Source organism: Magnolia sinica, chromosome 5 (genome assembly GCF_029962835.1).
Source record: "Magnolia sinica isolate HGM2019 chromosome 5, MsV1, whole genome shotgun sequence".
Taxonomy (NCBI): domain Eukaryota; kingdom Viridiplantae; phylum Streptophyta; class Magnoliopsida; order Magnoliales; family Magnoliaceae; genus Magnolia; species Magnolia sinica.
The window spans coordinates 99,227,192-99,243,736 of record NC_080577.1 but is presented as its reverse complement, the minus strand read 5'-3'; the positions used below and the strand labels follow the sequence as shown (position 1 = coordinate 99,243,736).

At 39.5% G+C, this 16,545-nt stretch overlaps 1 protein-coding gene across 1 annotated transcript; it reads right to left on the bottom strand.

The window, feature by feature from the left end:
• Positions 1-257: 257 nt before the first annotated feature.
• On the bottom strand, positions 258-12,499 carry LOC131246411 (protein IQ-DOMAIN 13). Its single transcript, XM_058246517.1, has 6 exons — positions 12,260-12,499; positions 9,592-9,700; positions 8,945-9,295; positions 4,411-4,656; positions 2,946-3,077; positions 258-1,110 (listed from the first exon to the last, which is right to left on the bottom strand). The coding sequence occupies exons 2-6, from the start codon at positions 9,664-9,666 to the stop codon at positions 400-402; spliced, it is 1,515 nt and encodes a 504-aa protein (XP_058102500.1). The 5' UTR covers positions 9,667-9,700; positions 12,260-12,499; the 3' UTR covers positions 258-399.
• Between the last annotated feature and the right edge of the window lie 4,046 nt (positions 12,500-16,545).

The following is a 16,545-nucleotide window of genomic DNA, read 5'->3' as shown; positions in this document are numbered from 1 at the left end:
TCAAATCAGTTCAACAGGTGTGACTCACCTGGGATGGTAAGAACCATGGTTATTGGGTCCCACTGATTGACCCTATTTTTTTTTTTTTCATATAAACAATCTTCACAGTCCATTTTATAGGCTATTTATTAGATGGTTAGAATAATCAAATGGTACAAATCCAAGAAATGCATGGCGGACGTAATGGACAGTTGAGATCGATTGATCAATCAAATGAAAATCGATACAATATATATAGTTTCCATGTAAAAAATAAATAAAAATCCAAAACCTCAAACATCCATTTTTTTTTTTCTCCAAACCCTTACATACCAATGTTGTTATGATTATTATTGTTATACAAAGCATACCTTCAAATCCCAATAAAAATTAAGAAAAACAAACACAAACCATACAAAATCACACAAATCTTTGAAAAGGCTTCCTCCCAACCCCAACAGGCAAAGAAATGGTAGAATCCACACTCAAATTCCCTATAGATTGCAAGGACTTATGGTTCCCTGACATCCTTTGAGAAGTAGAGTCCTTCCCTGTAAACAGTGCCCCAATGCTATGGGTGAGAGGGAAGGACAGCCTCTTCTTTGACACGCGCTCGGCGGGCGCTGCCGACCGCTCTTTAGGAATGCTGTGGGCCCTCACTTTCGCCTTAGCGGACACCGTCGGCACCATGTAATTTGGGACCGAGAACGATGGGCAGCTCGTGAGGCTTTCGTCGTCCCTCAGTAGAGCTGCACCAAGTGAGTGTCCATCCATACTAGTTCTGGGCTTCATGGGCTTTGAGTGGGCTGGGCTATTGTTCTGCGGTGTTTTAACAGTTAGGATTGGTACATGCTTTGCTTTCATCATGGGTGATGACTTTCCTGACCTGGGCGTAGCCACATCGAAGCCTTCGACGCTGAATTTCGGTTGCTTGTAGTTGTGGGGCTTGATCCGGGCATTGGGCTCTGGGCTGGGCTTGGATGGTGTAACGTTGTTTTTGAAACGTGCGGTCGGGTCCTCTGGTGTATGAGAAGGGAGCTGTCGTTCTAGCCAGTTCCACCACCAAGGGAACCCCCCGGACCTGATCTCCATCAGGGCGGTGTGCGCCGATTTCGGTGTGCCCTTCCATAGCTAATGTCACAAAAATTGAAGCATGTTATGGTACCCAAGACATGCACAAAGGTGCACTACTGACTACGTGCATGGTTCCATGCATGATACTGAGACCTATAAATATGATATCCATCAGGTTGTACAGGTGCTGAATGTACAGATTATATTCTTGTGAGCCGGGGTGGGATCATGGGCTGCACTTGGCCTGACCAGGGCCTCATGTTATAACCCAGTCGGGTCTGGTTTTTTACACTAATGGAATGAGTTCTTGGAAGTGGGCAGTGCAAAGCTTGAGTAAAGATGATAGTCTTGTGGGCCAGGGTGGGATCACCCTTATAACTCACAAGTTGGGCTTGTGAACATTGGCCCAGCCCAGTCCAGGCCAACCCATGAGATTCATGGACTGGGTCTACACCTTGTGTGGGCAAAACTAGAGTCGGCAATAACATTTCGTTTGGATGCATGTAAAGTCCTTAAGTTGTAAAGGGATAACAGGTAATCTGTTTAGGGGGGCTGTTTGGATGCATCTATTTGCTTGTAAAGGCTTTACAAGCTGTAAACAGATTATAACTTTTAGCCGTAATATGAAACCCATAAAAAAAACCTTTCATATTATTGGTAAAATCTTTATGGCTAAAAACACATTAGACGTGTTAGAACACAATGGTTAATATACACTCATGATATATGGGGCCCACCATAATGTGTATGGTACATCCAATCTATTCATCATGTACTTCACTTAATGCTCTCCTATGACCCTGGATGAGATGTCCACCATTAAAAAATTTAAAATTGCATTTGAGGTCCACTTTGATGGGTGGAAGATATCCAATCTGTTTAGTGCGTGCATGCTTTAATGCTCTCTTGGGCCCTAAAAAAATCAAATCTTATGCGATTTGCTGATTTTGGAAAGTTCACCGCCCAAGCTCTGTAGTATGAATTCCTACTTTATTCATTAAATAGATTATCACTTAAAAGCCAACGGTGTAACATGTAAATCAATTACACCTTAAACTCTTTTTGGGTGTAATGTGTTTACAACTTAAAAAATTACAGGCATCCAAATGACCCCTAAAATGGTCTTATTTCCATTTTTTCTTTTTGCCCATTCCTTAGATAAATGAGCATCCGGCCCACCATCTTTCACATCCACCTGTTAAAATTTCCAAATCCCACTCTTCCAAATTAAACTCAGTAATTATTAGGCAGTTTCATGACTCTTACCTTTCCTTGGACTTAGTAATTAACTACTTCCCAGGGTCCGAGTCCATGTCCGGGTCCCTTTTTGGATGCTCCATATTGAATGAATTTCAAAGGTCCCAAACCTGACCTGGCCCACTTAATAATCAGCTCAAAACTTTTGGACCCAACGGAGTTTTAAGACCAAGGTTTAAAATGGGTGTGTTATGTAACTTGTCTTTCACCGGTAATTGCCCTACGGCGGGCTATTTCGGGACGATACAGGCTATTTCGGGCCGATACACACCAGTATCATTCCCAGGGGATACCGGTATATATGGCTCGAGATGTACTTGTTTCGGACGATGCATTAAACCTTGTTTAAGACTTGAACGAGCCTGACATATCTCAACGAGTCGACTCAAACTCTATTAGACCAGATTCAATTCGATACCCCGAGTCACCCCATTGACTTGGATGAGTCCAAACTCAGGACCGAGTGAGTCAGTCCAAGTCACCAAGACTTTTAACAATGACTCCATAGACCCAAAATTTGAACAATATTCATGTGCAAGTGGAATTTTTTGCGAGTCTTGGTGAAATCTGGCCGAGTCGACTCAGGTGAACAGAGTAGAGTTCTTCCGAGTTTTTAAACTGTGAGTGAGATGTACCTGGTGGGAATATGCATACGCCAAGGCCCTTTCTCTCTTGATCACAGCCTCTACCTTCCTTTGCATCCTTGCTTCTATTTCCTCTTTTGTGAGCACGCTATCATCCCAATCTTCAAGCTGTTCTGTTTCAGACTGCATTAATACATGCACGTAAAAATGAGTTTATACATACCATGGACAAGTGGCAAACCAGGTCCATGATCTGGACGGTTCAACATGTGGGTCCCACCATGGATTAGTTAATTAGAAAAGTGATTGATGGATTGGACAATCCTAGCCACTGGATCGGGACAGACAAACAGACGGTGAAAAGGAAGACGCATTAGGCAATGTCCCGGAGGAAAGTACTGTAGTGTATGCGTTTTCTGATTGTACAGGCAGGGACCATGCTTTCCAAACCGTTGATATGATGGGCCCATGATGCAAAAAATTGCCCATGTGAAAAAAATCTAGCCATTCAAATAGGTGGTCCTACAAATAAACGGTTAAAGAAAGAAAATACAGCTAGGTTCACACTCAACTAATAAAAGGAGGGCCAAATATTCTATAACTGGGATATTCCAATCTGGGAAATTTTTCTTTCATGGCCCATTTCAGGTGGGGCCCACCATGTAAAAATGATTACATAACCATGGCCCACTTGCATAAACTATAGGCACGAGAGTACCAATGATCATTGGAATGAGTCCGAGTCAACTCGGATGAGTTGCATACAACTTCGACGAGCCGTCAATCGATGAAAGTCGGCAACGGTCATAACTAAAATGAAAAAAAGAAGAAGAGGGGTCCACCAAAATGAAAGGTCCTAGATTTGGACCATTTCAGCACCCAATTTAGGCATGGTTTTGGACTCACTGGCTAAGTCCTGACTTGTCCAGGAGAATCGAGTCGTGACTCACCTGAGTTAGGGTAAATTGTCCAATACTAGAGTTGTACACCGAGTCGAGCTTGGCCCAGCTTGAACTCAGCTCGGTTCAGTCCTCGAGCCTGATTGGCCAGCTTGGCTTGGCTTAGTCAGCAGCTTAGGCCAAATTGAGCTGAGTTTGAGCCCAGCGTGAGCCCGATCTTTTTAGTCTAGTTTGAGATTACGAGCTGAGTTTGAGTTTAGATTTTAAAGTTTTTAATGTATATAATGTATAATATAATATATAGTATATATAATATATAATATATAATTTATTTAAAATATTTATATTTATAGTGAAAGCGATTTGAGTCGAATTGATTCAAACCAAGTCAAGTTCGAACTCAAAAAATTAGCTCGACTCGGTTTGAACTCAATTTCGAGCCGAGTCGAATCGAGCTTTTCCCAGTCCAGCAGAGTGAGTTAACCGAGCTAACTCAGTTCGTGTACATCTCTAGTACAGACCCAATCCGAGTCGACTCAGATGAGAGTCTGAGTATGATTCGGAAATGGGTGCGCCATGGCTAGGGGTGCAATTGGGTTTAAGTTAGAGAAGCTTACAAGGTGAGTCATGGTGCCTTTGCCTAAGCTGCTCTCTAAATCCTTGTCAATAATCCGGTGTAGATTTTGTCGTTGGAGAGATTGGATTTCCATCATTTGAATCCTCCTACAATGGATTTGTGATTGAACTCTAACAAGCAATTGCATACATCTCATTGCATGCATGGTTTGGCGTTTCACGTTCTGTCCACGTACCACTCCTTGAAGTCTCACTAGCCCCTTTAATGCTCTAAAGCTCCTTCTTGCCTGTATAAAAACAATTATTTAAAAAACAAAATCCAATTTGTGATCATCCAAACGGCCAAAGACAATTGGAAAAATAAATAAATAAATAAATAATCTAAGTATGTGTTTGGATGCCATTACAAAGTGTGTTTTAATGCAATTTTCTCTGAATTCAAGCTTAAGGTATACCCAGATCCATAGCTCAAGTGGTAGACTGAATTAAAGATACCTCGTTTCAACATTGAGGTCTTGGTATCGATCCCTAGTGGGGGTGGCTCACAGTGAAGTGTGAACTGGCAATGGGGTGTACTAACAAGCTAACCAAAAAAAAAAAAAAGCTTTAGGTTATGGCCTTTTAAAGTGTCCAATAGGCCTGAAATTTCAGTAGAATGGGCAATGCCGAGTTTGATGAATGTTTCAAAATTTTTCAAAGATGGCCAATATCCCTACTTCGCTAACATTATTTTTCAAAGAAAAAATAGAGAACTTGTGTTATATGAACTCTAGTTCATTTTAGAGTAATACATATTTTATCGCAAGAAAGAGAAAGATATCATTAAATTGAAAGGTGATTCTTTTTTTTTCTCTCTCTCTTTCCTTTGTACATGGTGGATTAGTGTGAATTCAAGGATGTACTTTTTCCGTTGTTCTTTCAATCGATATTGTTGTGTGTACCATCGAGAAGAGATCTTTTCTTCCAACAACGGGAAAATTCCAGTCTCCACATATAATGAGAAACAAAAAATGATTGGTGTACTTGCACTGTTCTGGTCAAGCCTGCCCTGTCGATAGCCCTACTTAATGGTCTTAAGGCTTCTTACAATTAAAATGTTTTTTTTTTTTTTTAATGGATGTGATTAAAACTTCTCTAATTGCTAACAATGGGAGAATAAATGGCCATTTGGAACTTTCATCTATAAAATTGGTTTTTGGAAAATCATCCAAAAACACAAGAATCATTTTAAAAAACCAAACATTAATTAGTGATTACCTTTAATATTTGGATGACATTGATCGCTCCTTCAAATTTGACACCCTGGAATTCCAATGTTGTCATGAATTGACCTTTTAATTTTTATTTTTTAAAAATCTGAATTATTGGTGTAATTTTTAAAATTAATTTAAATTTTTCATGACTAATTTTCCAAATATTAAATATATATATTTATTTATTTGTGAATTATTTTGAAAATTAAACGAGAAGGAAAAATCAAAAGAAAAATTAGTTTTTTCCTTATGATTTTTTTATTGAAAAATTTGAAATTATTTTCTGATTTTCTTAAAAAAAAAGTTTAAAATTGAGGTTTGCTAGCCCCATATGCACCTCTTCATACTGCGCACGTGCCAAACAGGCTAAGGCGTGGAACATCTTAGGTGGTCCACTATGCAAATGATCATTTGGTTTAATGATTATTGCCAAAGGTGGGAAGGATTTGACTTGACTCGTCTGATCGACTCAACCAAACTGGTTGGATCCGATCCGACTCGAACTAAAAGCCAGGGTCAGGTCGGATTGAGTAAACCCACTCGGATTTGACGCCAAACTGAGTTAAGTTCGGGTCATGTAGCAACTCAATCTGATCTGATTTGAAACCTGATCCGGACCGGAATCGGGTAGTACAAATTCAATTTTTACTCTCTCTCTCTCTATTAATACATTTACCCTTCTTCAACCTGAACCCTAACCCTACCCGAGTTGGCGCCGCATCGAACTTGATTGGAATCTAAGCCACTCAGCAACCCAGCACCCTATCTACACCGTTCATTCTATTTCATTCATCAGGTATGTTCCATTTATATGTTTTTTTTTTTCTGTGTATTTTCAAGCTCCCACGCTGGCTCGGGACATCTGGTGTAGCCGTGCAGGCCGTTGGTGGCCCTCCCTGGCTCGGGACATCGATCGTGGCCTGCCCTCGATTAGGACGGACGTAGATTAGCTATTGAACATGACGGTGGGTCCTGCCTTAGCTCGTTGATGGACTGCACTTCATGGTGGGTCCCGCCCTGGCTCGCTGGTGGTCCGACCGAGGTCGGGACCTCGTTGGCTCGGCTACAACCAGCATCTTACCCTGGCTCAACCTCACACTCGGACTGGCCTTCATGGTGGGTCTTACCCTGGTTCGCTAATGGTCCGGCCAAGCTCGGGACCTCGTTGGCTCAGCCGCGGCGTCCCGCCCTGAGTTGTTGGTGGTCCAGCTGAGCTAACCCTAACCCTACCCTAACCCTAATCCTAAACCCTAAATCCTACCCTAACCCTAAACCTAAATCCTAACCCAAACCCTAACCCTAAACCTTAAACCTACCCTAAACCCTAAACCCTAAACCCTAAACCCTAAACCTTAAACCTAACCCTAACCCTAACCCTAAACCCTAACCCTCCCTAACCCTAAACCCTAACACTAACCTTAAACCCTAACCCTCCCTAACCCTAAACCCTAATTCCTAAATTGCAAAAGTGGTCTCTCTCTCTCTCTCTCTCTCTCTCTCTCTCTCTCTCTCTCTCTCTCTCTCCCTCCCCCCCCCCTCTCTCTCCCCCCTACATTCTCTCTCTTGGAAGTTGAAAGATAAAGATTTAAGCACTTGTTATTTAATTTATTATTTAATTGATTTTATTTCTCTCGAATATATTTTAAATATATGTAAAATTAGTTATTTATTAACTTAGAAAGTTACTCTTAATTTCTTCTCTCTCTCTTTCTCTCTCTCTCTCTCTCTTTTTTAAAAAAAACAATTTTTTGGACATTTTCTATATATATATATATATATATATATATATATATATATATATGTGTGTGTATATTCAAAAAAAATTTAAAATAGAAGACTCGATTTGAACCGTACCCAACCCGATCCGACTCGATTTCCCTGACCGAGTCGGACTCGGTTCGGGTTAGGCCAGCAAGGAATCGATTCGAATCAAGTCAGCCCCGCTAGATTTGGTTCCGAATCAGATCAAGTTCGGTTCAGGTACCTGCAAAAACCGGATCGAATCAAGTTGGACCTAATTTAGTCCGACTCGACTGGATGCCCACCTCTAATTATTGCCATATGATCTAGCACATGAACCAACTGATGGCTATAATAAATTGGCGGCATTTGATGGGCAAAGATCATTAATGGCGCCATCTTTCCACCGTGACTTGTTTCCATTAATACTATTAAATGAACTACCAACCCGTACCAATGTTTGGGCATCCCATGTGTCATTCAAAAGGACAAGAATATATATATATATATATATATATATATATATATATATATATATATATATATATATATATATATATAGAGAGAGAGAGAGAGAGAGAGAGAGAGAGAGAGAGAGAGAGAGAGAGTGTGTGTGTGTGTGTGTGTGTGCTGGGATGTGCACCAGCTCTCATGAGTTATCGGGCAAATGGAGGAATCTATTTCATTTTGCCATAGCCCACTAGAGCTTTTGGATTAGGGTAAAAGTTAGACTCTTATAGGGTTTCATAGGTGCTGCATCAGGTGGGCGATTCGGATTTTGGGCCCATATCCCTCGAAATGAGTTCTCAAAAAGTTCTCAGAATCCGTGAGAATTGGTGGGCAGCTAAGTATATATAGAGGGAGTGGAATGCTCACCATTGCACCTTCTTATGTGAGCACACATAAGCATCTTGTACACGTGTCTTAGGCATCGAATCTGAATGGTCCACGTGATGCGGCACCCCTTGAAACCTCATAAGCTCAACTTTCAGGCCAATACATAACTCTGGTATGCCATGGAAAAAGGAAACATTTTCCTCCTTTGACTTGCATTTCTCTTTGCTATGGCCTACTAGAGTTTTGGATCAGGACGGAATGAGTTTCTCAAGGGGTGCTGCATCACATGAGCTGTTCGGATTTTGCGCCCATGACATGTGTGCAAAGGTGCTCTCATAAGAAAGTGCGTAGGTGAGCATTCCTCTCTGTGTGTGTGTGTGTGTGTGTGGAAATTTTACTATGAGGTCGACCTCACGGGAACTTCCCATGAGGTTGAGCTGTGTGGCCCCATCCTGATGTATGTCAAACATCTACCCCACTAGACAGATGCACCATTCCATGGTGGACCCCTCATATTAAAACATTCATAATAATTTATTGGGCCCACCGAGATGTGGTTCACAATTTCAGCCCATCCATTGTGTGTGTTCCACTTGGGCCCACACAGTTCCAATGAGGTTGACCTTATAGTACCATTTCCGATATATATATATATATATATATATATATATAGAGAGAGAGAGAGAGAGAGAGAGAGAGAGAGAGAGAGAGAGAGAGAGAGAGATGGTATAAAGTGGGGGACTACCAGATAACCCCTATATGCTGTTTGGATCTTGATGGCTGCACTCTGATGGTAATTTGGGGTTGCAATTGCTTTATAGTGGTGAGCCCTTGAAGGCAAGGAATGGGTCTGTTGGTGATCCCTGAAGGGTATGGATGGTGACTTATGGTGCTCCCTTGAGGGTATGGAAGGTGTCCTTTGGTGCTCCCTAGAATGCATGGTAGGTGTCCTTTGGTGCTCCCTCTCAGCATCCCCAAGTATCTTCTCAATACTACTTGGCTCTCTATAGAGTGGCATGAAGGAATGTGATTCCCCATGCTTTAGCCTTCCTAATCCCCACTTCTTCTTCTCCTTCACACCTTTCTTCTCTGAGCCCTGCACTCATACACCCCATGTTACTATAAAATACATAAATGTTATCTTGATACATGGTGGACCACATACATGGTGGGCCTATTTGGTGATCGGACCGTTGATCTGGTGAGACACTGAGTGGACATGGCATTTTATGATGGGTTATTTCTTTGTTCAAATTTGTGTCATCCATCCATTTGATGGCTGTTGATTTTGGGCTATTGCCCATCAGAATGATGGACCATCATATCAACCGTCCTGATCACCCAAATGGAATACACAGACTTCACCTGGCATCCAGTAGTAATCTTACTTACATGAACCAACTTCTCTTTGGAATTGGGTGTGAAGACCCTTTTGATTGCAGACAGCCAGCTACCTTTCTTTCCCATGCTCCTAGCATTACTCTCTTTCACCTTAATCAACCTTACGAATAAAATTTAAAAATAAAAATAAAAATCAATCACCCATAGAAAATAGATCTTGTAATTATAAGAGCAATGCATATGCCATATGATGCTACTGGTTGCATGGGGACACTTTGGACAGTCCAATCTATCAATCTGGACCATACATTAGGCTCAGCACACATTTCGTGTGCTGTCATGCAAAAAATCACACCCGTTGGATGATCCAATATGTTGGTGAGTTGGGATTCTTTTCGTTTCCAACCCATGGATGGGGTGGTTAGGATTGCCTGATTAGAGCGGCTCTTTAAAACCATAAGAAATCCATGATAGGCCCCAACTAATAGATATTTTAAACTATTTATTTGAGCTATTTTATATAAGAATTTTGACTATCTATTTTATAGCCATTTGATTAGTGTAAGTTTTGCCTGTGGCCCACAAAATGAGTTTTGTACCCAATGGACAGTCCAGATCAATCAATTGTATTTTCAAAATGTCCCAACTCAATTTCAATCTAGACCATCCAAATCATGTATAATTCATCTAAGCATTGTACCATAAATGTAATATATAATATGTCAATCTAGACCGTCCAAATCATGGTTCCAACGGTTAGATGATACCGCCAATCTGATCGGCAGCCACCAAATGGTTCGTAACAAATATTTTGTAGATGTTCCAAATCCAATGGGAAAAATCAAATAGCTTTCACTGTCTGATCATCTTGGATCATTCTCCATCCTAAATGATCCCTTTGGACGGTCTGGATTGAGGTAGATGTATATAGAGCGGACATGGGCATGAGTATGAACCACCATACGCTACTAGAGTATGGAAGTGCTTGTGAGGACACCACATTTATGATGAAATTGTAAGGAGTCTGCCTGAATAAAAGCTGCACATAGGAAAGAAGAAAAGAAAGAAAGGAGACCTTTTAATTGGCAAGTTGGGACCAAAGACCCCACCTCAACATAGGAACCCTTGGTCAAGGAGACAAGACTCAGTGCCCCAAAAAAAACAAAAGAGCATTGCTAGCAAAACATTACAAATCCTAGCAAAAGTAGGAAACCTCTTCTAAGTTCTAACCCTTGGATTGAAAATATTAGTTATAGAAAATGCTCGAGTTGTAGTGGGACACTTAGACAATTCAATCCATTGATCTGGACTGTTCATTAGGTCTAAGAAGCATTTTATGTGCAGCCTTGAAAACATCACACTGATACGATGGATATTAACCATTTGATCAATGGCCTTAAATATGGACAGTCAAGATCATTTATGCAAAAGAGGTCCGAGGAACAATTTGATCCTTCTATTTTTTAGGGAGAATTATGGATTGTTTATGATTATGAAGAATCACATTTGTCAGGCACTTGTAGCTATCTCATCCATGGCTTTGAAAAAGGATGGCTATAGAAAATTAGGCCAAATCAAGAATGGATTTTGATCATCCGATAGTGTGATTTTGGCATGTTAGCCCATGATACGTGATCTGATCTTAATGGACAGTTTAGATCGACAGATTGGATTGTCCATGTGAACCGATGCAACTAGGAGTAGCTATAACTTCTAGATCGACAGATTGGATTGTCCATGTGAAGGCAGTGAAGCATTTCTCTTACTTATAATCCGTTAAGATCAACCCAAAAACATCCAAAATAGGAATAGGGAAACAAGTAATTTCAAGAGAGGAAAGTAAAGACAAAAAGCAAATGGATTTTTTTTTAAAATTTTTTATTGAGAGTTGGTGAATCTCCAAACACCAACCTCTATCACAATCTAACATTCCTAATACTCTCTCTCTCTCTCTCTCTCTCTCTCTCAAAATTTTGGATTCTGAAAAAATTCAAAATTAAAACATTCCTAATATACTCTCTCTCTCTCTCTCTCTCTCTCTCTCTCTCTCTCTAAATTTTTGATTTTGAAAAAATTCAAAATTAAAACATTCCTAATATACTCTCTCTCTCTCTCTCTCTCTCTCTCTCTCTCTCGAATTCTCCATGAAACAAACATACAAGTACTAAAATTCTAAGGAGATTAGCATCCACCCCAATCACAAAGCTTCCAATCCTATCACAACTCATTCTTTGATTAAAGAGAGGAAGTTTACAATGAGATGAACATCAAACACTACTCCTATATTACCAAACAATCATAACAAGAACAGGCCATTAAAAAAAAAAACCCTATAAATTCAATCCAAACAAAGATACCAAACAAAAGTCTTAATAATTTTTAAAAAAAAATAAAAATTAAGGGCATTTTCACGTTTAAAAACACTAGGAATTCAATAGGAAAAAATACATTTTAACACCAACCCATAATAATATTTCACAAATACCCACAAGAAGAAAAAAAAAAAATCACAGCTACCCCCACTCAATTCAACCAAACAGTTACAAAACGAAATTCTAACAAAAATAAAATCTAAAGTTAAGGACATTTTGGGATTAAAAAAACAATAAATCCATCACAAAAAGTGCATTTGAACAACAACCCAAATCAAATCTCACCACCAAACCAATATACCAAACACCCACGAAATAAAAATAAAAATCAAAAGGAGAACCAATACCTTAGCCAAACTCCAATCTTCCAAGACTAAACAAAGCCATCCTTATAAAAGGAGAGGAAGAAGGAGAGTACTGATAACCTTCTCTCCTAACTCTCTATCTCTCTTCCTCTCTCCTTCCTCTCCTTATTCCCATACAACATGCTTTTTTGGATCATGGCTTTTAACATTTTTGCATCTGGTTCTTCCTTGTAAGTATTGATTTACCTTTTTTTCCGCTCTCCCTCCCTCTTTTTCCTTTTTTTTACCTTTTGTGTTTGGAGGTGGAATTTATAAATCTCTTTTGGTTTGATAGTGATGATGAAGGGTGGCCCCTTTCTCACTCCATGACTCCCAACTAACTTTACTTGAGTGGAAAGCCTCCTTAGCAGCTGTGACACTTACAAAACAGTTTGGTTGGTCTACTTAATTCCTTAATTTAAATAATAGTATTGATGTCATGATTTTTTTTTTTTTATAGACAGATGTGTGGTTAAAAAAAAGAAGGAAGAATTGGGAAGTGGGGTCCACTGAAATTGGTTATTTAGGCCGTCGATTTAACATTAACCCTAAGGGTCTGTTTGTGCGGTGGGATTAGAAGGGATTAGGTGGGATGGGATTCATCTGGTCCTGTGCCAATTCCACCCCATGTCTGGGAAGAAGGGAAAAGCCTGGAATTACATTAAATGGAATTTTATTTGGTCCCGTGCTAATTTCCCTCAATGTGAGCAAGTTGTTGTAGGTCCTACCATGATGTGTGGGCTATATCCACACCGTCCACCCATTTATCGAGATTATTTTAGAGCATGGACTAAAAAATCAGGTAAATCTAAAGCTCAAGTGGACCCCACCATAGAAAGCAATGGGGATTGAATACTTACCATTGAAAACTTCTTTGAGGCCACATAAGTTTTGGATCTACCTCATTTTTAGGCCCATGCCATAAAATGAGGTTACAAAACAAATAAACAATTTAGATATAACACGTGTGTTATTCTCAATAACTTCAAATAATGGCAGGTATAACCATTTAATGTACCACGGTATTATTAACAAAAGAGAGCATTAATGTCATCCCATGGCAACAGGGGACAATCCTTACCATGGGTAATAATTATGTTTTTTTAATCCCATCCCACCTAATCCCACCGCGTGTTTGGGCGGTGGGATTAGGAGGGATGGATTTTAATGGTCCTGTGCCAATTACACTCCATGTTTGGGAAGAATGAAAAAGCTTGGAATTAGGTTAGATGGAATTGTATTGAGTTAATGTTAGCAAGTTGTGTAGGTCTCACCATGATGTGTGGGCTATATCCACACCGTCCACCCATTTTTTGAGATTATTTTAGAGCATGGACCAAAAAATCAGGTAAATCTAAAGCTCAAGTGGACCCCACCATAGAAAGCAATGGGGATTGAATACTTACCGTTGAAAACTTCTTTGAGGCCACATAAGTTTTGGATCTACCTTATTTTTAGGCCCATGCCATAAAATGAGGTTACAAAACAAATGAACAGTTTAGATATAACACATGTGTACTATTCTCAATAATTTCAAATGATGGTGGGTATATCCATTCAATGTACCACCATATTACCAACAAAGCAAGGCATTAATCTTATCCCGCGGCAACAGAGGCAATGGATAATAATTATGTTTTTTTGACACCTAATCCCTTCTAATCCCACCGCCCAAACACGCCCTAAGATTCTGAATGTTGGGTTCGAAATAGACGGTTACGAAGGAAGTAATATCAAGGATTGGATGGTTGGGAGAGGTAGATTTGAGAGATTTTGGGTCATTGACTAATCCCTGTTGAAGCCCATTGGATCAACGGTCTGGATCAAGAATCCATGTGCTAGACTTATTAGGATCAAAGGTTGAGGATATTTATATATATGCTAAGTTTGTTGCTAATCCAGACCATTGATATGATGGGCCCCAGAAAGATGGATCATGGGCTAAAAATCTATTTGATCAGACTACCCGAACACTTCTATTGGTGACCTTTAAATGGACAGTTATGATTTGGACCAGATTTTTAGGGCGTCGTCCAAGTAGAAGAACGGTGGGCCACATTATATCAATGGTCTGGATCACTGAACTGTGGGCCCCACTTGTACAAAATCAACGGCTGAGGATACTGTCCATATCCTTAGGGTGGTGGATCCCTATAATTCCTGTGAAAAGAAATAGAATCCACTTTACCAATTATGGCCATGTGGGCTCATGTTACTTGAGTGGATCCGGGAAGATCTCAACCGTTGGATTGAACTGATATGAGCATGTGCGTTTATGACACCTGAAAAGAGAAGCAAGATCTCAGCCGTTGGATCGAGCTGGGGGTCAGAGAAGCATGATTTGCACCTCCCTGGTATTATTGTATCAGATGTGTATTTTATTGTGTACGCCATGATGACCTCATGCGTGCTTGGCGAAATAAACTAGTCGAGGGCACGTGAGTCGCACGTGAGGGGGAGGAGAGTTTGTATGAAGTGCCATCCTCACCATCCACGTGGCAAACGTGTGCAGAGATTGGGACCATTGATAGTATGGGCCACCACTCGGATGGCCAATAGCATGGAAAGTACATTCGTTAGCATTCCTCTGATTGGATGGTTACCATGGCCCAATTGCATTACTTTATGACACGTCACATGTTATAGGTCCAAAATAAATGGTCCAGATCATCTGATACATGTCATGGGAATGGTTGAGATGTTTTGATGCATGGAACCTCCTTAAACTCATGTAGCATAGTAGCATTCTTCATATAGTGGAATATTCAATGATCCAGACCGTTGATAGACCTTTCTTTTAAAAATCTTCAGGTTGAAAGATCCCAAACATTCAATCTTGGGAGTTATTTTCTGCTGAATGTGGATTGCGTCTGAATTTCTTCTCTCAACCGTCAATTTCGACCACAACTCAAGGGTTTGCATTGCCTTCCCCAGGAGGGCTTTGTGCATGGTCCATATTCATGGCATTCAAACAGTTCATCTAATGAGATGGGATGATTCAAAAATCTCAAACATTGAAAAATCTTGAACTTTTAATAAATGGTCCACAAAAAAAATGTTATAAGATAGGGGTGGCCCAAAAATCTCAAACATTGAAAGATCTTAAACTTATAATAAATGGCCCACAAAAAAATTGATTAACAAGACAATTCGTAATCTAAGGAAAGAGTTCAATAATCAATGGTCAAGATATTTTAATCTTTTTCTTACTTTTGGTGTCTCCCATACATGGCAGAGGCCTATCATATAAATGGTTTAGATAATTGTAACATGAGCCTACTATATCAAGCCTAATCGCAATATCATCCGTCTATATATCAAGATTATTTCAATAATGTAATATATGACTCTTTTGTAGATAAGTAGTGTTGGTTTGGAGACATCATTGAAACCCTTGTCTTTAGCTCTTGTACCCTTTTCTAAAGGAGTCCAAAAAATTGATTACTAAAGTTCACCCCTCAGGACAAAAAAAAACCTATGAAATAGTGGAAGTAGCCGTTAAATCGCACTCCTGCCTCCCTCCCTCTCTCTATGGCAAGAGGTTTATCATAATATGTAAAGACGTATTATTTTATGATATATTTGGGTCTTTCACTTATCGATCTTGGGTCATCCTTTGATGATCCAAACCATCTATATAATGTTCTCCACTTTGGATGGGTACAACCTAATAAATAAAGTTTATTAGATTAAATATTAAAAGAATAAAAACTATTAGATTGAAATATTGTAATATAAATAGTGGAATAAATGGGTTGTCTATATATTAATAATGAAGATCAATAACAAGAATCTTAAATACATACCTTGGTTGGAAAATATTCTTGATGCCGCAATGTCACTCAGAGAGGAACTTGATTTTTTACACCTTCACCCTCATAAAAATCTCTCAATGAGATCAGAGTTTTCTATTTTTATTAGGGACGGAGACATGTATTTATGAAAAAGAAGACTAGAGAAACTTATTCATCACACTTCTCCCTTCTGAAGTCTGCATATCGTAAGTTTCCAAATTCACCTTAATAATCATATATAAGACGAAAATATTTTAATACAGTAAATGTTTTGAATGTCCCTCATTATGTTGAGGCCCATCATATATATAAATAGTGTGTAATTTAAAAGGACCCCAATCCAATTACTAAAATCCATTGTATGCTATTACATCGTCTATTATGGCCTAATATATTGTAGTAAACCTCCTACAAAAATACTTCCCGTATTTTTATTATAGTCTAAGGGGGTGGCACGCATCATGATGGGACCACACAACTCACCTCATGGGAACT